Source organism: Python bivittatus, unplaced genomic scaffold (assembly GCF_059951505.1).
Source record: "Python bivittatus isolate LINGU-HERP-01145 unplaced genomic scaffold, Pbiv_v1 ctg000120_np1212, whole genome shotgun sequence".
Lineage (NCBI taxonomy): Eukaryota > Metazoa > Chordata > Lepidosauria > Squamata > Pythonidae > Python > Python bivittatus.
This window is the reverse complement of record NW_028277037.1, coordinates 4,288,461-4,314,534: the sequence shown is the minus strand read 5'-3', so window position 1 is coordinate 4,314,534 and position 26,074 is coordinate 4,288,461. Positions and strand designations below refer to the sequence as shown.

Below are 26,074 nucleotides of genomic sequence, written 5' to 3'. Positions count from 1 at the left end.
GACCACCAAGGTCTTTGATGCTGTGATCTTCAACTATGCCGAGACTGTAACATGGAAGCCTTTCCTTTCTGAGAAACTCTTATTTCCAGGCCTTTGTGGCATTGAACGACAATGATGCCCGTCTTCAGCAATAATGAATTACGGCATCAATTTGTTTTATGGCTCACACAGTATTCTCTATCTCACATGGACACAAGAAAGCCAGCAATAGCATAACGTCATCTACTTTCCCTGGATATCTGAAAACAGAGGCTTGTATATTTTGAAAGATGCAAAAGAAGATTTTAAAAAAATAAATAAGAAATAACGGGAAAAGGAGATATGAGAAAATGATCCGTTCATCCGTTGTTAGCAGTATTTCATAAACAGTTCTTCCTTGTTGCCCTTGTGGCTTAGAAATTTTTCCAGGACATCTGTGTGTTGCTTTCTCTCTTAACTTTAATGTATTTGGTTTATATAAAATACAGTAGGTTAAAAAAAACACACACATAGCCATATGAATGTATTAGAAATATATATGTACTTATATAATATTTGCAAGTATATAATGACATATTAACATGCTTTTTTTTCTTTGTTGTATTTCTTTCCCTTTTTTGTTAAAGCACCTCTATGTGTTTTTTTCTTAATAATAAACCAACAAACCTTTAATGTATTTGGTGAAACAGTTTTCTCGAACAGAAGAGATGTTGGACCGTCACTTGCAGTAGAACGTGGGCAAGCTGATGAGCAGTGAGATGTACAATGTCAATTTCTCCCTCTCCGTCACGCCTAACCGTTCTGCTTTGATTTCATGGCACCAAGAGAAATGGAAAACGCAATAAATGGGTTTGCGTTCAAAATAAACGCTTAGGAATGCTGAAACCGTGTCTTGCGTGCGTAAAGAACGGTATTTGCCTAGCTCCGTTCTGAAAAAAGGAACCGATCCAGACGGAAGCAGAAAGTCCACACGTGGTCCAGTGTATGTTTGAATAGCCCATACCTGAATGTTTTACTTCATCCAAGATATCAGTTTCATCCTCGCTATCATGGTTTCTGTCAACATGGAGGCCCTGAAGAATGGCAGGCCGTGCAGATATGTTGCAGGAAGAAGAGTAATCAAGCTAGGAATTCAGAGCCCTCAAAGGCTGCAGACAAATCAGGATAAACAGAGAGGAGAGAATTTTTTTTTTACTATGATTAGAATTTTTAAGTACAATAAAAATATGAAAAAATCAAAGAAAAAAAATAATTATGACTTCCACCCTTTTTTCCATCAAGGAGTTATCATCTCAATCTTTCCCCTCTTTTTCTCCTTCCCTCTTTAAAATTCCCTCCTTCTTCCTTTATAATCCTTGTTAATCCCCAAATCCATAAATCATCAATCCAGCCTTTCCTTTTTTCAACAAAAAGACCGTATAAGGTTTCTGGTCTTTCAAAAACATCTTTGTCGGTTTTTTCCTGACCAAAATGGTCAGTGTTGCCATTTCTGCCAGTTCTGTCAATTTTGTAAGACAGTCATCTGCTGTGGGTATTTCATTATTCTTCCATCTTTGTGCATACAGTAATCTTACTGCAGTTACTATACATAGTATTAATTTCCCATATTTCTTTCTAATTCAACGTCCATAAGACCTAACAGAAACAATTCTGATTTCAGAGAAACCAGAGATCTAAAAAGCCAGTTTGGTGTAGAGGTTAAGGCACCAGGCTAGAAACCAGGAGACCATGAGTTTTAGTTCCGCCTTTGGCACAAAGCCAGCTGGGTCACTTTGGGCCAGTCACTCTCTCTCAGCCCCAGGAAGGAGGCAATGGCAGGCCATTTCCGAAAACCTTGCCAAGAAACCTGCAGGGACTAGTGCAGACATCACCAGGCATCAACATTGACTTGAAGTCAGCCACTCCACCAAAAAAAAAAAAAAAAGACAGATCTAGGTTTAAATTTTAAGCTCATTGGATGATTTGAGTCAATTGAAATGCCCCTGGAAACCTTGTTCCTGGAATATCTTGGTGAAAGAGCAATTAAAACAAAGAATGTGTTGCTTGCTTTTGGTTTACCTTGTTGTGTGAACCAAGCTGCTATGCTGTATAACTCATGGTTTATAATGGAGTGTGTTGCACATCCCAGCCAGTTACAGCTTAGTAAACCAGGATTAAGGAAATGGGTTTACAGCAAGATGCCATTTATAGACATGGTCTACATTACTAATGGTTGTTGTTATTGAGTTTTATCCCACCTTTCTCAACTCAACTCAAGTCAGCGAACGTATCTAATACTCCTGCCTATTTTCTCCACAACAACCACCTTGTGAGGTGGGTTGGGCTCCTACGTCCTTGCAGTGAAAGGCCAGAAAACCAATATATACTCAGTGGGAATATTTCCATGTACTCATCCCATGCAAAATCCTTTTTCCTCCTTAAAATTAACCATTGTAGCCATGCAGTACTTTACACCGCCATCCCTAAGCATATTTTCCAAATACGTACATGTTCTAATGCAATGTTTGTCCATCTTGGCAACTTCAAGATGTGTGGATTTCAACTCCCAGATTTCCCCAGACAGTTCCTTTGGCAGTAGAATCTTATTCTTTAGAAAGAATGAACCTAACTAGGGAACAAACACACCCTGGACACTTTTTTTTTATCTACATGTCCCTGGGGTAGTGTTTCTCAACCTCAACAACTTTAAGATCTATGGACTTCAACTCCCAGAATTCCCCAGCCAGCACAAGTCCATACATCTTAAAGCTGCCAAGGCTGAGAAACACTGTTCTAATGTAACATAATGTATATATTTGGAAAGTCAGGACAAGTAATCAATACTTCCTTTCTTCCTCTAATCTTTACACTCCCTTCCCTGTGAATAACAGATTAGCTTCTCTACACTCCGTGTCTTCAGCGATCTGAGCACACAAACTGAATTTCTTTATAAACCTGGGAGTGACAGATCTAAACAAAGCAAAGCAAAGCAAACTTCCTTTAGGGGAAAAAAGGCAGGAAAGGACTATTGGATAACAGCTTAAACAGAGAGCAAAGAATTAATTATTTTCATTGAAGTCTACATAGCATCGAATGGCAGACTTATGAGTCTGAAGGACATGTTCCTTCGCTAAGCATTCAATCTGTAATCTACGTTCCCCCCACCCCACCCCACCCAGATATTTAGTTAGACTCTGGCATCCAATGACTTATACAGTATGACAGAAGTAGATAGGTGTATCTCCTGCAGGATGTCTCAGAAAGTGGTTAAAAAATCAAGATGGTGCCCATGATGGTGCCAACAAAGCTCCACCCATTTTTATATGCATCTTGATTTTTCTTTTCTTTTTTTAACGATACTTGCGAACATCCCTGGTTGAGTACTTTGCTGTCCTTCCTCTGCCATATATCACCAACTGATGGGGAAAACATCTGCCAGTCACGGAGTGGCAAAAGTCTTCCATCTCTCCTCCTCAGGGTTCTCCCTGTGACCCTCCACCTGTGCCCCATTTTTCCAGACCCTCGGTTGAAGAATGTTTGGGAGAAAAAATAGATGTGAGTCTAAAAGAGAATGAGTCACAACCAGCATGTTTATTTTGTCTTTTTCTTCATGCCTTTAATTTTTTTTTTATATTGGCAAGAAATGCTGACCACCAGATTCCTCCATGCTCTGTTCTAGAGGGTATTGGATATACATAGGTGTGGGTCCTGTCATTTCACTGTTTCACTGTTTGTGGCCTGCAGGAAGTTGCCAATGGCCACTGAAGTGAAGCACTGAAAGTACAGCCAGCTCTGCAGTCTAGAGCTATTGTGCAATTCTGCTAAACCATTAATGCAAATATTGCCCCATTCAGTCTTTACTTTTGGTTTTATATCTTTTAGCTTTTCAAAACTTTTTTTTATAAAATCCAATGTATCCTTTTTTTATTTGATTTGATTTATTTGATTTATCTCCGCCCATCTCCGCCCAATTTGTGCTTTTAATTGACTGTACCTCACCCTCCTTATGCTGGTCTATGACTGCAATAAAGATTTGATTTGATATGATTGTGATGTAATAATGGCAAAGTGAAACCAATTTTACACACCTTCAGTCTGCCACTGGCTGCTGTTGGTTTAAAAGGGAAATACTACTTTAATGTTAGAAGAAGCAAAGATGCCTTATAGCTGTCTCACTCATGGTCTGAATGAGGTGATGACCTAGAGCAGTGTTCCTCAACCTTGGCAACTTCAAGATCTGTGCACTTCAGCTCCCAGAATTCCCCAGCCATGTTGGCTGGGGAATTTTTGGGATTGAAGTCCACACTCTTAAAGTTGTTGAGGTTGAGAAACACTACACTAGGGATATGTAGATAAAAAAGAAGTTTCCAGGTTGTGTTTGTTTCCTAGTTAGGTTCAAATGGGGAAAAACCTTTATTTCTAAAGAATAAGATTCTACTGCCGAGGAAACTCAAACTCAGTTTGGGAGAAAGCTAAATGTCCTTTTTTCACCTACATCAGATGCTACAGTATTGTTTTGCTCTGAGCCCTCGAAAGTTGAACAAATTAAAAAATGAGACAAAGCAGGAAACAGAAATATTCTAATAAAGAGGCCCACTGTGGTAGAGGATGTGTCATATTTGCTAATTTCAGTGAACTGCTTAATATTTGAGAAGTGCAGTACCCTAGAGGACTTTTATCAGGAATATAAAGATATTGGCCTCATGTAATGCCAAATCAGTTTTTTTAACATCCTACTTTGTTGAATGAATCTTGGAAGCCTAGTTGGGTTCACAAATATTTAGTGAGAACCTAACCCTTTTGGGCAAGCATGCACATGCACAAATCAGAATTTTGCCTTTTTGAAATTCTTTTTATTTCCCTTGCAGTTCTACAGATTTTGTCCTCAGTAGTTAGATCTGAAACTTCGATGTATTTTGCTTTCAGTTGCTCTAGGTAAGGTTAAATGCCAGATTCTCTAAGATTTGCAGCAATGAAGTCAATAGAATGATATCTACAAGTGAATTGGAAGAAAATGTTCACACTCAAGAGTTTGACCACAGCTCACACAGCTCACTCAGCTCACTCAGGATGTTCGTCAAGGTAATTTTCTTTTCCAGCATTGCGTCTTCACAAATGTTATTTAGTAGACATTTTAATCATAAGGCTTATGGTCTACCTCCAGGTTCAGGAGCAAATTCAGGTTACTGGTTCAGGCAACATACTGGAATATATTACACCTTCAGATTTAGTGTGAGATTCCTACACCTACTTCAGCAAGTCTTCGATTACTTCATTAACCTCTCTCCATTATCTCTGAGAAACCCTAGAGCAGTGCTTCTCAACCTTGGCAACTTTAAGATGTGTGGACTTCAACCCCCAGAATTCCCCAGCCAGCCTGGCTGGGGAATTCTGGGAATTGAAATCCACACATCTTAAAGTTGCCAAGGTTGAGAAACACTGCCCTAGAGTACAGCTGATGATGGGGGGTGAGGGGATGGGGCGGGAATGGACAAATATTGCTTTCCAAAAAGAACAAAAAGAAATCTAAAGAATACAGACCAGTCAGCCAGACATTGAAACCTGGGAAGATTCTGGAGATCATAGAAACAATGTTCTGTAAGCATCTTGAAAACAATGTGGTGCTCACAAAATATCCGCATGGGTTTGTCAAGAGCAAGTCTTAGCAAAACTTTTCCTTTTCTTTTTTTAATCCAGTAACTTGCTTAGTTGATTACTGGAATGCCTACATGAAAAGGATCTTGATTTCAGTAAAGAGTTTGACAAAGTATGCTATGATACTCTGATTAACAAGCTAGTTAAGGGTGGCCTGGATGGTATAGTAATTAAGTGGATGCAAAGCTGGCTTTCCGTTGGACTTAAATAGAACTCATCAATGGTTCCTTATCAAACTGAACTGAGATATCAAGAGGGGTGTCCTGTACTCTTCAGCATTGTTATTAATGATTTGGATGAAGAGGTGGAAGGAATGCATAATTAGATCTGCAGTTAATACAAAATTCTAATACCTTAGAGCAGCATTTTCCCAATTATTCCATGGAGCCCCAGGGTTCCCTAAGAATGTGATGGGGTTCCATAAATTATCTTGAATGCAGCCAATTTTCTGTCATTAAAGCTTTGTCTCTTGAGCAATTCTAGGATATTTTGTTTAACAGTTTCCATGGGCTGAAAAAGTCTGAAACCCCTAGCCATAGAAGACACAAATAAAAATTAAACTGTTTTAACCAGCCTTTCTCAACTGGGTTTCCTAGGGGTTCTGCAAAGATCATGATTGAAAAAAATTGGTTGTTTTTTTAACTTCACCCATTGTGCAATGTTAGCACTTGTAGCAGAGAGAATTTTTACCCTGCTTTGTAAAACATGGGTTGTGCAGGTTAGAAGTGAACTGTATTGTGAAGTTTTTGTATTTTTTCCCATTTTAATGCAGGGGTCCCCTCAGTCCTGAAAATTATTTCAAGGGTTCCTCTAGGGTAAAAAAAGTTGGAAAAGGCTATCTTAGACAAATGAGTTGGAAATAACAGTATAAATTTAGCAGAGAGAAGTACAAAGCCTTTTACTTTAAAAATAGAAAAGAAATCTACAGGTGTAGAATGGAAAATACTTTCTTTGGCAATAATGTTTGTGAAAAGGTTTTTGTGGTGGTAGAAGATTAGAAACCAAATATGAATCAGCAGGATGATGTTGCTGTAAATAAGGCAAGAGCAGTTTTAAGCTGCATCAACAGAATTGTAGCTTCCAAATCATGATAAGTTATTGTTCTACTTTGTTTTGCATTATCAGATCTGAGCTTGAAAATTGCATCTAGTCATGGGTGCTACACTTTAAGAAGGATCCAGAGAAGCTAAAACAGGTTTGGTGGGGACTAGAAAATCTTCTGGAAGGAAACCGAAGGAACTAAGCCTGTTAAAGATTGTCATACAAGAGAAGATCAAGAGCTGTTCTCTATCATTTCAGCATGCAGCAGTGATAGTTTAGGAGATTTGGGATCCCAGTGCAACATGAAGTATGCCCCCCATTACACACTGCCCTAGATTAACACTACAGATGGATTCCTACAGGATGAGCTGTTAAAACGATGGATTCAAAGAGGAATGTCCACAGGCCCTGCCTACTTTCTTCAGAGGGGTTAGACAGCGTTGCAACATAACACCCCAAGCTCCACTCCTTTTTGATAGGCAGGCCATGTACCACTAGTACAAAAGGGGTGGTGTTTGGGTTACAATGTCAAGATGCTGCATACATCTATCTAACCCTGCTGTCCGCTGTTGCCCCCGTGGATCCTGCTGTAAAGATGTATCTGAAGAAAGATACTAGCTACAAAAGTCAGCACCCACTAAATTCCTGCTTAGGAGAATGACCTTGGTCCAACCTACCTGTTGCAATTGCTAACAGGTAGACAATCTGTTGGGAAACCCTGTCAACCAGTGACACCTTTTTTGGGAATGGAGTGATGGACCTCTGTAGCCTCTTTCCTTTTGTTCCTTCACTCCCCCATAGTCATCTTCAACTTGGCTTAGGGGATCCCCTCTTTCCTGGAGCCCAACATGCCTGCATAGGCAGCAACTTTCCCTTACATTGGGTCCAGTTTGCAGCAGGACATGGAATGGATTTCAGTTATGGGAGGGCAGGTTCTTAACTGAATGTCAGAAAGAACATTTTAATGATAAGAGCAGAAAGAATTAGCTAGATGGTGGGCTCTACCATGAGATGTGTTCAACCAAAGGTTGAACAGCTATCTACCAGGGATGATTTAATTTGGATCTTCCACTCTAATTTTGTAATATTATAATTACAGGATTCTGATTTTAGGAAATTCTACAGCAAATCATGACTTATTATTCAGCTCGAGAAAGGCAGGGAAAACCCTGTTATCTATTTCAGCTTAGTCGCAATTACATATACCTCCCCACATCAGAGGGGTTCAGAGCTCAAATTCTACATGATTTTCAGTTGAGTCATTTCTGTCATGGCCCCGCTTTCAAAAATACCTTTCAGGGCACCAAAGAACTTCAGTGGATAGCAGGGATCCAGTTGGTAGAGGTCACGAATAAATAAAGCAGAACTAGGACCCAAAAGATCAATGGGTAAGTTTTGCCCAGGCATTGTGACTCAGTCCAACTTACAGAGTGTTGCTGTTGTGAGTAAAATCAGAGAAAAGAATGTTAGGCATACCACTTTGAGCTCCTAGAGGAAAGGTATAAATCTAGGAAACAAAATGACATTGAATAACTCCAGTAAATGCACTCTGCAGCTTACAGGCTGCCCTTTAATTCATATGAAAGAGGTACTTAGAGAAGTCTAACGTCTAACCTCACTATTGTCCACATGGCTTGTAGTGTATGGTTGGTGGGGGCTATGTCTTCTGGAGAGAAGATGCAATCCCAGTTACCTTTAAGGAAGAGTTAGGCAACTCCAACTTAAGAAATCCATCTTGGCTGGAGACCTATGTTAATTACAGAATAGTCATCAGCTTTCTTTTCTGGCATAAGTTGCATAAGTGGGTGGTGAGAACTTAGCCCCGAGAATCACAGATAACACTGATTATTCAAACCAGATCCATTCCAATCAAGCTTCTATTCATAGCTGGAAATGGAAATGGCCATGATTCTGTTTGCCTGGAAGATAGGAGGAAGTGCAACCTTGCTCATTGTCTCAGTTCTCTTCAATATCTTTGCTTTGTTGATCATGAAATCTTTCTGGGAACAATGGGAATTAAAGGCACCATATTTTGTGGCAGCTCCATTTTTATCTGGAAGTCTGGCTTTAGAAGATTCTTGCTCTATTCTTGCTCTATTCCAAAATATTGAACAGAAATCCACTTCCACCTGCCCCATACTGGTAATAGAAATTATTTGGAATGGTCTTCCCTAGTCTGATGCTGCCCAGATGTGATTCATTAACATTCCCATTTTTCCTAGTTAGCATGCCCAACTCTATGCTTGCTACAAGTTATAAGACAGGTATTTCCCCATTGCATCTAGAGAATATATTGACTGGAAATTCTGAATGATCTGACCAAGGAGGTGAACATTTTCCTATTTTTGATGGGATTACACTCTCTCCAAAGAAAGAAATTTGCAGTTTGGAGATGTTCTTCCACCCAGCCCTTACCACTGAGGTACTCACAATGGTTGGCTACTGTGAGAACAGGCTGCTGGATTAGATGGACCAGATTAGATGGACAATGTTCAGTAAGTATCTGTGGAATGAAGTGGCTTTCATTAGCTTTCTCCACCAAAGCAACTGTCATTCAGTTGGGAATATTCATGCTGTGGTGACATACAAATTAGCATCCCGCAATGCACAGTAAAAAGGACTGCCCATGAAGAGTTATATCAATATGGTATCTAGATAATTAATTGGAATTAGCCACATGGATCATTTCCCAGGAGCATGAAAAGATTGTCAGGTATTTCAGAGCATGATTAGAAGTGCTGGAGTGGAATACTGAAACTCACAGGTAGCAACAGCTGGCTACCTTTGAGCATGAGAACTTAGCAGGGTTGGGCTTGATTAGCATTTGGACAAGTGACCATCGCTTTCATACTGTTGCTGAGAAAAACGCATGGCTATGCATATGAAATCCATGGGTATTCAGCTTGGCTTGATCTTTCCCCCTGAAAACTGGAGAGCTGAAGAAACTTTTAGTTTCCAATGAACCTGCTTGGATTATGAAGTCACCTTCTTTGGATCTTCTCACTTTTGGACATAGATAGACCAGGTTGTTTGATTTCAGATCAGACCATTGATCAGATAGTTCAGTACTGTTAACAATGAGTATGTTATGTGCATAGACATCCATGGTTTCATCATGTTGGCATCATCAGACACCTATTGGCAGACCTCTATGATCATGTGATTTAGAATAAAATTTTCCACAGCTCCACCATGAGGAATTGAACCTTGAACCTTCATCATGCAAAAAAGATAAATGACACTGTGATGGCATTCTGGCTATGGAATGGTTCCTCCTTGGAGATGTTCTTTTGACTTCAGGATAAACCACATTATTTTTACTAAGCAGTCATCGATTCTTACTGCAGCTTTCAAGTTAATTGTGGACATTTATATTACATAACATCTTCACCTTAGTTTTTAAACACATCGTGAAAACCTGACCACATGGAATAATATTGATCAGTTTCTCCAGTGCATCAACAGAGAGCCATTTGCGCAGAAAGTAAAGATACATTAACAATCCAAGATTGTACATTTGGGGATCCACTGTCTTTCCAACATTGAAGAGTTATTTTTCTTCTCCTCTTTACTCCATGCTCAAAAATCCCATAAATCTTCATATAGTGATCAGTTTCAAGGCTTTGGTATCTAAGCAGAAGCACTTTAGAGGTCCAACACTTTCACTGAAATGAAAGCAGCATCACACCGTTGTACCAAAAGCTCTGCCCCACATCACATCTCACATACAAAAGGGATGGAATTTGCCTTGCATCAGCACAACGCTTTTTGTCATTTGCCCTTCCTTAGCCCACTGCTTGCAGACACCTGTGCATACTCATTGAAAGTACGTTCAAATCTTTAAACTTAAACTGTAAATCTTTCAACTGTATTGATCTTTGTATCACCATATTAACAAACCCATCAATATTAAACCAAAACAGGACAATAGTGAGACAACCTAATATTTTATGAGTAAGAACCGCTTCATCATTTTATATTTCCAAAGTAATAGGGTTGGCAATCAACCTGTTAAAACATTCTCAAGAGTGTCCAGCAAAGAGGGGAAAAGTCTTGAGCCATTGTCAGTGATGTCCAAGGACCAGAGTTCAGGTTGAGATGACCTTTAGTTATTTCCTGAGGGATGCGGACCATCATTCTCAACTAAACATCCTTTCACTACAAAGTTATCTAGAATCTTTAATAGAATGTTCCTGCAATTGGCATAAGAGACTGGGCTCCCATAATGAGTAGGGCATATTCAAAAAAGAGGGCCAAGTCATTTGCTTTTTGTCTGTATGGGATGCTCAGTGTGGGAATACAAGGAAACTGTCACCACAAGGCAATATATTCCCAGTAATCACTGCTAATGACGTTGAATTTCCCAGCCTGGAAATTCATACAATCACCATGGACTTGTTCATATATTATGCTGTACACTGACATGTTTTGTATAGTAAACCCAAAGTAGTAGACTTGGAGTTTATTATAAAATAAGACTGAAATGAATACAATGGAATACAACAGGGAGAAATGTAAATCTCTGCATACTGTAGGTAGAAAAAAAAATGTAAAGAACAAGTATGGGGAGATCAAGCTTGACAGTAGTACATGGGAAAGTGATTTGGGTGCCTTTGTCAAACATGAGCCATTGAGGTGATACAGCTGCTAAAAAACAAATGCTATCTTGGGGTGCATTTTTAGAAACATGGAGTCAAGGTCAGGGGAAGTGACTGTTCCTCTGTACTCTGTTGTGGCTATATCCATTCAAAATACTGTCCAATTCAGAACATCACAGACAAATTGAAGCAAGTTCAGAAGATGGCTACCAAAATTGGTGAGGGGTCTGGAAGCCAAGATTTATGAAGAATGGTTAAAAGAGATGGATAGTGCTGTGTTTAGTCTACAGAAAAGGCAGCCAGAGTAAACATGATAGCAGTCTTCACCTATCTGAAGGGCTATCACACAGAAGAAAGAATGGACCTACTTTCTATTGTCCTTGAGGGCAGGACCAGAGCCAATGGGTTAAAAGTAAAGGAAGGAGGTTCAGGCTAGATGTCAGAAGGAACTGCCTAGCTGTACAAGCTACCAGCCAATGGAACAAGCTGCCACATGAAAAGAGGAGTTCTTCTTCTCTGAAGTCTTCAAACAGATATGTTCTAGTGCAGGGTTCCTCAACCTTGGCGACTTGAAGATATGTGGACTTCAACTCCCAGAATTCTCCAGCCAGCCAGGTTGAGGAACCCTGCTCTACTGGATCCTGCACTGAGCAGACATTTGGACTCTATGATTCTCTATGATACATTCTCAAATTCTTTTTTTCTGTATCTAATACTTCTCTGGCTACAGTTTTCCCCTCTTTCATACCCATTCTTAGTTCTCACAAACGATTCTGATACATGTACATTTACACACAATTTAAAACAGTTACCTTCTCTACTGAATTCCTTTCCATCAACGGAGCATTATTACTGCCAAGGAACTGACCCTGTTGTCCTCTGATGAATGCACTTCCTGTTTTGGAACCATTGTGGTCAGATTGGTGCATTCCAGGAAGAAAATAGGGTGTCCCATTACCCGTTATGGAGATTAGTACAGTATATCCCTGATCAGCATCATGTAACTTACAAAAGTTGGGGATGTCTTCCACACATCTCCAAAGCTACTAATATGGGTTATTCACGGTTTTCCAATTTTTCCATACTTTTTGCTCTTCTCCCCAACTTCTAGTTGGAGATCTACATGACTCACTCCATCCCACTTGGGCACAGCTGATCTAAGCTCTAAATAAAATTCAAAATTGATTCTTTAGGATTGAAATCTTTAGCTTATTAGAGTTAATTCATTTTGAGGTCCACCAGCCATGTTCTTGAGGCACCGCTAATTGACAGCATATTTGAGAAACAGTTTGCTCCAAGTGGATCTTGATCAGCTGGCTTGAAATCTGGTTCTCTCATCCCTAGTTTCCAAGAAGTATTCTCTATGCAGCAATGCCATATTCACGGGTGCCAACTGATGAATCAACCTTCTCCTTTGGATTCCACCATAATCACCTGGCATTTATTCTCATTGTTAGGACCCATACATGACCCAAAGATCATGTCAAGCAGTTCCATTTCAGTGACTTGTATTCAAATAAAAAGTGATTATTTCCCATACTGCATACTTTGCAAACGACAATCTCATTTTTAAGTTTTCAGTGCCTTACAGACAAAGCAGGATACTAAATATAAGAGAGATACATAGCAAAATAACCTACCTAGTAAAACAAGAGACAGGCAATCTTTTTATAACTGGGGGGCTATAATTTTTAATATAGGTTTTCAGGACCCCAAAGCTGGAGAGGACATGGCAACAAATCAGTGATAACTGGAGCCATTTTGTGTTTTCTAGTGTCTGGGTCATTTAAAAGACAAAATAGGTGTATTGCAATTAGGAAAGGTTTGACCTACTTGTTTTATTAACAGCACCCCTTTAAAACATAGCAAAATTACTCTTCAGATGGGACATTTGCTGCTGAGTTTTACTATGTGATCCTGGAGTGCTCCCAAGAATTACTTGGCTGTGGAGCTGTGAGGACTATATGCAGATGGAGGCCACCTGTGATGTACAACAGAAGGAAAACATACAGGCGGTCCTCACCTGGAGAGGTCGTTAAGCAAGACATCACATGACCACGGCTTGCGATTTTACTGCTGGCTTCTCCATTGACTCTCCTTGTCGGAAGCCGGTCGTGAAGTGCACAAATGGCAATTGCATGATCGCAGGACACTGCAACAGTCATAAGAGCAAGGACCAGTCGTAAAGTTAGTTTTTCAGCACTATCGTAACTTCGAATGGTCGCTAAACAGGACAGTCATTAAGCAAAGACTACTTGTATTACTAATGCCTGGGTAGGATCAGAGGTGTCAAAATCTACAAGACGGCAGAGGTGGTACTGTGATCAAAGCCCCATTCCTTTTATACAAGCAGGAGGAAATCTATTGCGGTTGCTAAGAGTTGACACCGACTTGTTGGCATATAATCATCAGTCATACAAAAGGGACTTCAATCACAATGTTATGCCTGCCATCTTGCAGATCCTGAGCCCTCCCTGCAGATGCCCCCGCAGCCTGCTCAAAAGCAATGAAGTAGGGTTGGTTGCAATTCACCCTTTTCATGACAGTTATACCAGAAATAAGAGGGTGGTGTCAGATGCAGTATTTTCAAAATAGTATAGCTGTTTGCAAATCCAGCAGGAATCACCCCAAAGCCCCCCCCCCTTTTTTTGTCCTACATAAGATTAAACTGCCAATTTTAATTGGTAACCAATTAAACCACAAATCCCAGTTTTGCACATTTGGACAAAAGTTGTGGCTGATCAGCAAAGGGATCTTATCCTGTGTCTCAAGGGCAGTTTTGCAATTAGAATTTTTTAGGGTTTTTTTCCCTAAAAAGAGGAAGGATGAATGTATAAGAAACATACTGTACGTTCTACACTTGGAATTAAAATAATGAAAATAGGGTAAACGGGAAATCAAAAGCATGAAAAGCACATTTGCGCCTCCAGAATCCATTCATCTATATCTTTATTGTTCACTGGGAAAAAAAGTGAATATAGTTCATGAGAGGAGATCATTTTGTCAATAATATTCTGCTCTGGGAGCAATTGCTTGGTCTGGTTAAGGGTTTTAATCAATGGCTGAAGAGCCATCAGAATGATCTGTAGGCCAGGACATTGAGCATTTGACCACTCTTTTGTGCTGTCCCTTTTACAGATATAAGAAGCGATGGGCTGTTCTTTTCTTAAAGCACTGGTCAGACCATGATCGAAAAAGAGAACTAAGAAAGAAAAATGCTTTCCGCAGTTCTAAATAATAATGGCAATCCTTATATAAAAATAAAATCGGGAGGTGAGCTTGCAAGCAAAATTATTCTGTAGTTTGATGGCAACAAACCTCTCTTCATATTGACCTTTTGTCAATTTCCCTTGGAACAAGCATAACATTTGCTCTCTAAATATGTTCGCTACTGGTAAATGTTTAAATACACCAGAGAAATTGGAGCCTTGTGTTCTGTTTTTTTCTGTAAAGGCAGGCACATAAATCAAGAATAACACAGTTATTCTCCCTTAAAACTCAGCAAAGCCACAGAAAAGGGCTCAATATTGGGGCTCTACCCAGCTGGGAACTTTGGGGGTGCTCTAGAGATGACTAATGGGGTGCTTGGGGTTAACTGCTGCCCCATGGATTTACTCATTTAAGACCCTTAAGTCACCTGTTTCTAAAGACAGCCACCTATCCCAGGTAAAAAAGGGACAGGACTTAAATTACAACGTGACAGCCACCATTTTGACTTCGTTTTAGGCTGCTGCCTGTGGACTCTCCGGGGGTGTCCACATCAGGGGTGTGAGTCAAAATCTGCAAGATGGCAAATGCACTGTTGACCCCAAAGCCCCACCCTGCAACTGAAGCCCTGCCCCATTTGCAATGTCACACCTGCCATCTTGTAGCTTTTGACCTCCCCTGCATCTTTCAAACCTTTCTATATGGCTTCTCGCTGTCCAGAATCCCAACGGAGTTTAACATACAAAACGGAATGAAAACCATGGTAATGAGAAGACAGAAACAACCATTAAATGTGAAAATCAACACAAAGGCATTTAATAGCTGGGAAAGACAAGAAAAGACATCTCAGGGTTGGAGCAAGTGAATCCCAGAGAGGAGATTATTTTATAGGACAAGGTGCCACCAGAAGACCCACCTTTGTGACACTCTCAAACAGCAGACTAGGAGCTTCGACAGATGGCTGGTCTACCTCTGAAGCTGGATGATATCTAGGAGGATAATAACATTCATGTAACCTAGCTCCACATTGTTCAGAGGACCAGATTAATACATTATATTAATATGTTAATAGGCTCCAGCGTATATTAATCTATTTATTGTGTCTATTATTTCAACTTCATTGGCTAAATTACATGACTTGGTTTTGATTTAAATAAAAATGCACCGATGAAATGTACTCCCTATTAAATTGCTGTTTGTGACAAATTTAGCTTATGTTAATCAAAGCACGGTTTATGAAAGCTTTTTCCTTAATAATCAAATTGCACATTAAAGAACAGTGCCTGATGTTTTGCTAGGATTAGAATACTTCCTATGGGCCTTATCAATAAAGCTGAACCATAGTGTTTTACAAGGTTACTTAACTTGCTACTTAAAAAGGTTGTTAATAAATGTAAGTGCCATTATATAAGGATGTGTCATCATGCGGTATCTTCAGAATTGTTGCTAAATACTGGGATTGAATTATAAGAGCGTCAACTGATCTTGGGAATGAATTCTAGATTTGTCCAGAAAATGGGAAAATCTGCAGAGGACTGGAAAAGCACAAAGCATGGGCTGATCTAACAACTAATTTCAGTCTGGGAGCTATGCAAGATCAGGTTTGGTTTAATACTTGGATGGGAGACCTCCCATGAATATTAATGATGCTGGCTAGATGGGGAAGAAGAAGAATGGAATAGAAGTCACTTCCATATTGCTATCAAGAAAGCCCTACACACGGGCATCCACAGGACGAGTGAAAAAAGTCAAGAGAAACAATGGGTGGAGATTCGTTCGCACCATCCTGGCTGCCATCTTGGCTTTTTTGACTGCGCCTTGCAGACCCCCCTGGGCCAGGTGCTCAAATTCAAGTCCTCCTGAACCTCTGAGTTGACTGAATGACTAGAGAATCGTTCTCTCTCAACCTAAAATGTTGAAGTATGAGTTGAGCGATGCATAGGTCAACTTGAGTGCCCATAGAATGGGGATGATTGGGACTGGCAGGGAGTGACAATCAACTGCATGTGGGGACAGGTCCTAGCAAGTGCAAGAGGCACACGGGCTGGAGCCTTATTCCTTTGGAAACCTGGAGTGGGAAGGACAATGACATCGCCAGCGAGCACTGCCGGTTGCCCTCCACAGCGCAGTTGGGTTCAGGTGCTCTTGCTTGGCCCAAACAGGCCCACATTGCGGGCAAGGCACATTGGGCCTTCCTTCTTGACAGCAACCAGAGGGGGCAGGGACATGGAAGAGAGCGAGGCTTCGATGGTGGTGCAGTCACAGCTGCCATCCTGACTTTTATGACCACCCTCTGTGGACACCTGAGACGGGTCCCTGCTTTTTTCCAAAGAGAGCTCCGATCCCACCATCTCAGTTCCTGAACTTCTCTCACACCAGCGTGGTTAGCAGCACGTGTCGCGGTTGTGGTAGGTCATATGTACGCATGCACAGCTATTAATTGCAGATTTCCAGCAGAGTAAACTCCTCTGATGTCACCTCTGTCCAGTGAGTAAGCTAGTTCTCTGCAGCGGTTGGGCAGCTGGATTATTCGAGTGGATCCCTTCCCACTGCACCACCGTAGATTCAGGCCATCCGTTCTCCAACCCCGTACACAGAAAAAGCCCAGAGCCATTAAATAACAGACCTCGGTTGCCTCTGAGCATGTGCAGAGCTCTTGCCATTCTATGCAAAAGAACCCTTGGAGATAAAAGCTGCTAAGGGAAAGGGAGAAGACCCTTAGGCGCACCCTCCCTCTCCCGCCCCCAGGATCGCTCTGTTCTGGCTCCGTCCTTGCCAGGCGCTGCGACGTAGCCTTCTCCCTAGCCCATCCTCCCGTGCCGAACCTCCTCCCCTCTCTAGCTCATCCCTGCTTGAAGCGGGGCGGGGGGGGGGGGCGCTCCGCTGTACAGTATTGCCCTGCTCCTACGTTTGCCACCAGAGCGTCCTTGGAGCTGCAATCGCGCTCCACGCGCGCCCGCTCCGGCAGCGACTAACCTCCCGGCAGCGGCGCGGGGTGCCTCACGTTGCTCGCCTTGTGCTCGTACCAGCTTGAGACGGATTAAGGAGGAGGGGCATGCCCGCCCGCCCGCCTGCCTTTTTTTTAAGGGGCCAGCTGTAGTAAACGAGGGCTTCGCCCGCCCCAGCCTGCCTTCCGCGGCCGAAGGGGGCGTCTGGACAAGCAGGCCCGTCACGTCCCCTCGCCAGACACCACGCCGCGCCGCGGCGGACCTCCCCGCAGCCCGGTTAATCCGGATCGCGGCGCTTTTCCTTCCGAAGGGAGCAGGGAGGAGAAGCCGCTCGTCAGCCTGGAGTGGGCACGGCCGCCGGGCTCAAGCGGCCGCTCCAGGCTTCCGTTTCAAGGCGCCCGCCAGTTGGGTCGCCTTGGGCTGCAGCGCGCTGGGGAAACCAGTTGATCGGCGTCTCCCCGCAGGAGAGCCCAGTCTTGACAGCCCGGCGGGGAGGGCGGTCTTGACTCCCTGGAATGGGTGGGGGAGCGGGGGACGAAGGCTTGGCTTCTTTAAGCGGAGCCCTTTTGCAATAAGCGCGTCTCGACGCAGCCGGTGCATTGACTCACTTGGTCCAGGGGCTTCCAGAACGGGGGAGCCCTACATTCCAGCCTTAACTGCAGGGGGATTCCCACGGACTCCAAGGGGATTTCTTTCCGAGTAAAGCTCCCCATTCTTGGGGTTTACCCGGACCCAGCGCCCTTTTCCCCCGACCCCAGCAAGACAACGCGCCCGTGCGGGATCTCATCCGCCCGGGCTCCTCCCGTGTTCAGCCGGAGCGCTTCCCCGGGCGTAGCTGCCGAGGTCTGCAGCCCCATATATGGACGGAAGTCCCGACGGAGTCGGGCAGAGTTCCGAAAAGTCCGCTGGGTCGACGGGCCCTCCTGGCTCCTAGATTTCCTTGAAGTCCCTGCCGGTTTTGGAGGGGGCAGTGGTTTCCGCGGACTCCCGGGACCCCTTCCCTTCCCCTGCGCCGGTCTCGGGGGGAGGAGGAGGGTGGCCGCCTGGCAAAGTTGTCGCCGTCCCCTCCGCCCGTTCCGGTCGCCTTGGCCAGCTGTCCCCGCCTCCCGGCGTTCCTCCTCCCGTCCCGCGCCCTGCCCTCCTCCCCAGCCCCAAGTTTGCACGGTACGTTCCGCACGTGAGCCGGGTGCTGGGCTGGCTGGCGACGCGTGTGCCCTGCGGCCGAGCGCCTGAGCAGCGAGGGCCCTCGACCCGCCCGGCGTGCGCGTCTCTCCGTGCGCCCGGGAGCGTCGCAGCCGCGGCGGGGGAGAGAAAGGCGACCTGCGCGCTCGCCTGGCTGCCTGTGCCCCTGGCTCGCTCGGCCATCGTCCAGGGCTCCCGCAAGCTCCCGCGGCCGGCCAGACAAGGGACAGAAGACAGCTCTGGCCCAGCATGGGAGAAGAGATCCCGCAGCTGCAAGAAAGGCCGTATTTGGAGCAGCTTCGGGGCATCAGAGGGTAAGGCCACTGGCTGGCCAAGGGTGATGGTAACGGTGATGATGATGATGATGTTTTAGAGTGACCCCCGGCTTTGCAAAGCCAGGGCAGGCCGCTTTAAAAAAAGAAAAAAAAGCTGATCTGTGAGTGTTTCTGGGTGTGTGTGTTGTGCGCGCGCGCGCGCGCGTGTGCACGCGCTTGCCTGCTCCGCGGCGAGGGATTTATCTGCGCATCTTTGGCTGGGCGTCCTCGGGAAGCGCACGTGCCCTGCTCCTCCTGACAACGCCTGTACGCTGTGCTCATGCAAAGCAGACACGGGAGATGTATCGTTCGCTGGAGATGAAACCCTCTCTTCGCTTTCTCCTTTCTTCTGCAGGCTGGATTATTCTTCCTTGCATATGTGCAGGTCCAGGAGAAGCATGAAGCGGGACGAGAGCAAGGTAAGACCCACGTTTTTGAGGCGCTTCACAACCTGCGCACAGCAGCCCTTCTCTTTCCCGCCAGTGACTTCCTTTCTGGTATAAAAACGGTTTGGGTCTGGGTTTTTAATTATTTTCCCCAATTGACAACTTTGCAAAACCCTGCTTTGGAACGTGCAAAATTTGGTAACAGAGCCGAGTGGTCAGAGTTATATTTTTTTCCTTTTTCCTTCCACGCTTTCCTAATTAGGAAACCTACAAACTGCCCCACCGACTGATAGAGAAGAAGAGGCGAGACCGGATTAACGAGTGTATCGCCCAGTTGAAGGACTTACTACCGGAACACCTGAAATTGACAGTGAGTTCTGCCCGTCTAGCTGTGTCCAAATCCCAGTGGTACCTTGGCCTTGGCGTTTTGTTACTTGCAACACCACCCGGTGGTGACAGATCTTAGCGAATCTTTCACAGCCAGCAAAGCACCCTGAAACAGTTACATGGGAGCAAGTTTCTTTGAATATTACGAAACTTACTTTGGAGCAGACGTGGCTGCTGCTACAGCCGTCCTGTACGCTCTCTTGTGGGACTTTTTAATAAGCTTAAATATCTGTCTCTAATTGAAGTGGCATTTCATGCCTATCTCTGATTGTTGAGAAACAAATTCCCTGGAGCCCCATGGGGCTTTTTTTTTTTTTTTTTTTTTTGGTGCTCTCGAGTCAGTGTTGATGCCTGGCAACTCTCTGGACAAGCCCCTGCAGTTTTCTTGGTAGGATTTTCAGAAGTGGTTTGCCGTTGCCTTCTTCCTAGGGCTGAGAGAAGTGACTGGCCCAAGGTCACCCAGATGGCTTCATGCCTAAGGTGGGACTAGAACTCACGGTCTCCTGGTTTCTAGCCTGGTGCCTTGACCGCTATACTAAACTGGCTCCCATGCGGCTTACTTCTGAGTAAATGTGCACAAAATGGAGCCTTTTAACATTGTATTGGCTTGGACATTTCTAGAGGGCCTCATGTCCTAGGAGTCTAAGGCACCCTATATTTTGGTCCATTTTCCCCAAGCCTTAAGCTTTCCCAATAATATAGTGGATGCTTTTTATTCTGAAGTACTTTTGTAGTCATGCAAGAGAAGCCCTCTCTACTCCACATCATTGCATATTCATGAAGTTTAAAATTGGGTGCAATTTCACAAGCATGCCAGAGTGGAAGAGGATTCCTTTCAAAATGAAGTTTGGGAAACAGGGTAGAAGATTACATGCGAGTGTGAATAATCCCATAGATCTCTCTTTTCCTTTCCAGACATTAGGGCATCTGGAGAAAGCTGTAGTTCTGGAATTAACTCTGAAACACCTAAAAACTTTAACGGCCTTAACAGAACAGCAGCATCAGAAAATAATTGCTCTACAGAACGGTAAGGAAAAAAAAGCAAAGTCCAGAAAGAACATAAGAGAGGTGGTAGTTCCAAATGAAACAGAGCCCCAAGGCAAAAAAGAAAGGAAATGATAGAAATGTTGCTCTGCAGTTGCTCCTGTCTAGGTTTACTTGAAAGTAAATCCCATTTCATTAAGGGTTTTTTTTTTTTTTTTTTTTTTGGCCTTCAAGTTAGTCTTGACTCCTGGCAAATGCCTGGACGAGTCCCTGCAGTTTTCTTGGCAACATTTTCAGAAATGGTTTGCCATTGTCCTTCCTAGGGCTGAGAGAGAAGGACTGGCCCAAGGTCACCCAGCTGGCTTTGTGCCCAAGGCAAGACTAGAACTCACAGCCTCCTACCAGTTTCTAGCCTGACGCCTTAACCACTATACCAAACTAGCTGTCAAGTAAATTAATTAAGGATTGGAGCTTTATTGAATTACCTGTTTGAATGCCTGTTGCCCCCTAAGGACCTGTTCTAGACTAGCTGCTGAGAATGTTGAATCAGAAGCTTGGCCCTTTTCCTATTTTTCAGTATAAAATCTAGAGATCTAATTAACCCAGCTGCCAAACTCTGTGTCGTTCTTGGTCTGGTGGAAGTAGACGCAGGGACCCGAATGGTGTTATAAGATTACCAATAGAGGCAAATATGTGTAGCTCAGGGTTGAACTGTGGAGTCCTTGGGGTTCTCTGAGCTTGGTTCTTTTCTTGCAAACATTTCATTACCCAGTTAGGTTATGGGATTATTCATGGCATTTTTCATCTTTCCTGCTTGGTCTTCTTGCAGGAGAAAGGTCTCTGAGGTCTCCTCCACAGTCAGACCTGGACGCTTTCCATTCGGGATTCCAAACCTGCACCAAAGAAGTCTTGCACTACCTCTCCAGATTTGAGAGCTGGACTGCGCGGGAGCAGCGGTGTGCCCAGCTCATCAGCCACCTGCACTCGGTTTGCACGCGATTCCTCCCCAGCTCTCCGTTCTTGATCCCAAACCTTTGCGGGAACAAAGGAACATGCCCTCCCCGCTCGGCTTCGCCTGTGGGGCAGCACCAGCACCCCGCCGGTGGCGGCGGGGGCCTGAAGCAGGAGATCCAGCCAAACTGTGTGCCTGTCATCCAGAGGACGCGGAACTGGAACAGCCACCCTGCCCCCCACCTGCCCCCCAGTGGCATGGAGCTGGCCGGGGAGAACGACACCGACACGGACAGCGGCTATGGCGGGGAATGCGAGGGGAAGCCGGAGGGCCAGAAGAGCCAGGCTGGCTCGATTGTCAAGCAGGAGCCCTCTGGGGACAGGGATGAGGCCCCCACGGGGGCCAAAAGGCGGAGGCTCGGGAGCGGCAGCCCCTCCACGGCGCTGAGCCCCGAGCAGGCAGCTGGAGCTCCGGGGAGAGCAGACCCAGCCCTGCTGAACTCCCTGATGGCGTTGGGAGTCGGGGCCGGCGGGGGGCTGGGGGCACCTCTCTTCGGCCAGCCCGCCGCTGCTCCCTTCTGCTTGCCTTTCTACTTCATTTCCCCTTCTGCAGCTGCTGCCTGCGTGCAGCCGTTCCTCGAGAAGATCAACCTGGAGAAATCGCCGCTCTACCCTGCCGGAGTGGCTGGCGGCCCCATTCCCTTGATCTACCCCGGGATTTCCGTCCAGGCAGCGGCGGCGGCGGCCGCTTTTCCCTCTCTTTCCGTGGCGGCGGCAGCGGCGGCGGCGGCAGCGACGCTGGCCCCCCCGGCCGAGAAACGCAGCTCGGCTTCGGCGGCCGCCCGCTTCCCTGCAGAGGTGGCGTCTCCTTCTCAGCGCCCTCCCCGCCTCTTCCCCTGCAAGGCAGCTGGGCAAAACGCAGACACGGATCGCCTTTCTCCAAAGCCACCTTTGCAGCCCGGCTGGGAGAAGCCTGTGTAACGGCGATGCTCTTCGGTCCGGCGTTTGGTCCCCCGGCAGTTTCTTCCATCGGGGCCTTTCTCTGCCAAGGGAAACGTTTCTAGGTCGACCGTTGATGGCCTCTCTTTAAAAGAAAGGAAACGAACGGCTGCCCGTCTCTCTCCTGCTTTGCAAACCTCGTTTGGGAAGCAACCTTGGGAATCTTCTCCTTTCCTATTTCCCACCCCCTTCCCTATATTTAAAAGAAAATGAATTTTGTAACGTGGTGGCTTTGCCCTCCTTTGGCCTGAAACAAGCAAAGGAGAAAACACTTTGCCAGAGCAATGAAGATGATTTTTCTCTTCAAGAAATATATATTGAAAAGTTGGGGGGGGGGGAGAGGGGAGAGCTCTAGGATCCTGAAATGAGAAAAGCAAAGGGGGGCATAATAGGTGAATTTAGGCACTTTAGATGTGAATAGAGTCAGAAAAATGATCTGTCTATAGGTTAGTCTGGAATGGCACTGAAACAAGAGCAAGAAGATCGTAAAACCCTTGTCTTATTCTCCCTAATTAAGTGGTTTGTGTGTACACTTTTCAAATCATCTGGATTCAGAGGAGGCTGAGCTTAAAACCCCACAGTCTGTGGTTTTGTTCATTAAACGCGCAGCCCTGGATCTTGTAGCTTGAGCATCAGTCCCATCAAACTGAATGAGGCTTGCTGCTGGACAGCTAAGGCACTGGAGAGTGTGTAAGGCAATAGGACCAGGGACTCCGTGCTGGGAGTGAGTTTTGTTAAAGTCGTTTCAACTTCTGAGTGAAGGAGATCTGAATGGCTTTGCCACAGACCTTTTATTTAGGAGACATCTTTACTACGTTCAGTGAAACTGACTTCAGAGTGGACATGCTGACAAAGAAAGATTCCCGGGGGAGTCAGTTGTGTTGAGATCCAAGGAGTTGATCTCACTCCCCAGTATGGCTGTGATGCATTGTTAGGAATAGCTTCGCCATGGCTCATTCCATTGTTCTGGATTTAGTGGTGGGTTTTGTTGTGCATGGTTGAAGAACGACAGACCTGGAACAAGGTGGATTAATTCTATACACCAGGGTTTCTTAACCTTGTCAACTTTAAGATGTGTGGACTTCAACTCCCAGAATTCCCCAGCCAGCCATGCTGGCTGGGGAATTCTGGGAGTTGAAGTCCACACATCTTAAAGTTGACAAGGTTAAGAAACCCTGCCATACAGAGATTGTTGAGTGCAGGCCCATCAAACCTTAAATGCATCTGAACTGCACTGAAATTAGGGAAACTGACATTCAGTCCTGATGTGGATCTGATCCATAATTGTTGATTTGAAGCATCCGCATAATTTCTTGCACTGGACTATAAGGCACTTTGAGGACAGGAAACAAGCAGATTTGCAGGTTGGTGGAGAACAGGAAGTGGAGGAACCAGTAAGTGGACCAGTAAGAGACCCTTAAGTTAATTTGTACACTAGCACTTTATTGAGATATAGGCCATGCATTATTCAAACTTGTTTTTATTTTTGGCAGACCTAGAGCTGCCCCTGACGGATGGGTGTCCACAGGGTGGGGTCAAAAAAAGTCAAGATGGTGCCTGTGACTGTGTCATGGAAACCACATCCCCTTCCACCCAGACATCCCTGCCTTGTCATTAACTTATAGATTCAAGAATTGTAGTATAATTTTTTTTTTTTTTTTGCTAAACAGTTGCTTTTGTCCCCATTCTGTCACTTAGGGAATGGAGCAGTATTGTTGAGTTCAAATTCCCTTGATTTATGAGACAGGTTTATAATTTTTTAGGAAACAGGCGCCTCCCATTAAAAGTGCAATCCTATGTATGAATGTTTGCTCAGAAATAAATCTAGCATCTTCAGTGGGAAGTTTACCTCCAGGGAAACATACGGATGATTGTAGCTGAATCTAACTTTCCATAACATTGCAAATGGTAGGAGTTGCCAACTGTCCACTGTCCTGTTTTTAGCAGAAATCTAAACAGGAGCCTGAACTGTTTCTAATAGTGCAGAATGGTTCCATTCCTCTGGTAGGGACACGCCAAGCTGAACCTACTAGGGCGTACTTCTGCACAAGAATGATGGGTTGAGGATACAGCCAAGCCATTCAGCAGGCTGGAATTCCTCCATATTGCAGAAAGGAGGTGGAAGTCTCCAACAGTTCTATAGGGTGGTTCTCCTCGGCTGGATTAGATCATAAGGAAAAGCAGCATTTCCCAGCGTGGAGGTAGCATTTACTTGCTTAATATCTGTGCATCAGGCCACAGTTAATGACATAGAAGCTGTGTCTATGCAGAAAACCGAAAGTGCAAAGAGGAACGATAATTAAAAATGGGAGTGTATGAAAGACGGCATAAGGCTCCATGGTGAGGTCTTTCAGTCTCCAAACATCCTGTTTTTTCCATTCGCTGGGGACTGTTGGCAGATACCAGATCATCCCGCAACTAAAGCTTTCTTAATAAGGCTAAAGCCAAGAACCTTGTCTAGATATTTTTAGTTTGTTGCCAAGGTAGCACTGAGAGAAATCTCACTTGAATGTTACGTAAGAGGTGAGCCACAACAGTTTGAGGATGAGTGAATAAACCTAGATGGATTAGTCATTTTGGAGTTTTCTCTGCTGCTGTTGTTCGCCTCACACACTGTCTTAAACCACGTTGGCTCTTTTCCTTCCTTTCTTTGAAGAATCTTATCGGCCTACTGCGTGGCTTAGTGTAAATAGTTGTTAATACATCCAATTAATGATCTCCAACATGCTATTTTTGTAGAAGATGCGTGTTAATGATATTTTGAGTTAAAATATTTCTTTGGAAGAGGAATAGCAGAAGAAAAAAAAAGTTGCACTTTTGCTACAATGCTTATGCTTGATAGAAGCTTATGCTGTCTTAAATTATTTTTAAAAAAGACTGTCTGCAAGAAAAAAACAGCTGTCTAAAAAACAGAATGTGAGGGTAGGACATTAATCTTTATATTGGGTATTTTCCAGCCATCCATGAATTCTACTGTCCAAATATTTCCACAATATTTTGTGATTTAAAGAGAGATCATACTAAAAATAATAAAAGACCCTTTAATATACAAAATGGGTTGTCAAATTATTAAAACTCTTTAACAAACCATGGATTAGCCCTCCTTCAGTTATAACTGACTTGCTGTGAGAGGTCATCAAAGGAGTGCAAGGTATAAAACTGAGGCCCTTGTACACTTTTAACGTTTTTTATACAACCTGGTTCCAAAGCATCTCACTGTGTGCTTAGAGAAACTTTTAGGAGTGTGGAAGTGCTGCGTGTCAAAAACATTGAGTGTATTATGAAGACGTGTATCCCAGGAGTTCTGTTGGAGAAGGAGAAAATCATTCTGCAATTACACAGCTGCTTAGCCACTGCTTCCCAAAAAATAGTGCTTTCAAGTGACACCTCTGTAAATAGGGTTGGTTATGCCTCACCCCATGGTGACATCTGTCACTGTGAGCCAGTCTTAGGGACATTGTTGC

The 26,074-nt window shown here is 44.1% G+C and overlaps 1 protein-coding gene and 1 long non-coding RNA gene across 3 annotated transcripts; one reads left to right on the top strand and one right to left on the bottom strand.

Annotated features, from left to right (window-relative positions):
* Window positions 1-278: 278 nt before the first annotated feature.
* On the bottom strand, window positions 279-18,518 carry LOC112540093 (uncharacterized). Its single transcript, XR_003084162.2, has 4 exons — window positions 17,436-18,518; window positions 15,376-15,448; window positions 13,276-13,404; window positions 279-1,127 (listed from the first exon to the last, which is right to left on the bottom strand). It is a non-coding gene; the product is annotated as an uncharacterized LOC112540093 (long non-coding RNA).
* A 57-nt stretch (window positions 18,519-18,575) lies between these two features.
* BHLHE41 (basic helix-loop-helix family member e41) lies at window positions 18,576-25,644 on the top strand. Of its 2 annotated transcripts, XR_015795105.1 has the most exons (6): window positions 18,576-18,903; window positions 19,259-19,322; window positions 19,552-19,659; window positions 20,592-20,703; window positions 21,490-23,634; window positions 23,775-25,644. XR_015795105.1 is itself a non-coding variant. In XM_088134862.1 (5 exons), the coding sequence occupies exons 1-5, from the start codon at window positions 18,839-18,841 to the stop codon at window positions 22,590-22,592; spliced, it is 1,452 nt and encodes a 483-aa protein (XP_087990988.1). In that variant the 5' UTR covers window positions 18,576-18,838; the 3' UTR covers window positions 22,593-23,686. The 2 variants fall into 2 exon arrangements, 1 of the variants encoding a protein (XP_087990988.1); XM_088134862.1 differs by lacking the exon at window positions 23,775-25,644 and having other exon boundaries at window positions 21,490-23,686.
* The last annotated feature ends 430 nt before the right edge of the window (window positions 25,645-26,074 follow it).

What these genes read in the sequence shown, in the direction of transcription:
- BHLHE41 (XM_088134862.1), top strand. Translation starts at nt 18,839, where the DNA reads ATGGGAGAAGAGATCCCGCAGCTGCAAGAAAGGCCGTATTTGGAGCAG. An exon ending in CAGCTTCGGGGCATCAGAGG is followed by an intron (nt 18,904 to 19,258) that starts GTAAGGCCACTG and finishes TTTCTTCTGCAG; the next exon opens with GCTGGATTATTCTTCCTTGC. An exon ending in TGAAGCGGGACGAGAGCAAG is followed by an intron (nt 19,323 to 19,551) that starts GTAAGACCCACG and finishes TTTCCTAATTAG; the next exon opens with GAAACCTACAAACTGCCCCA.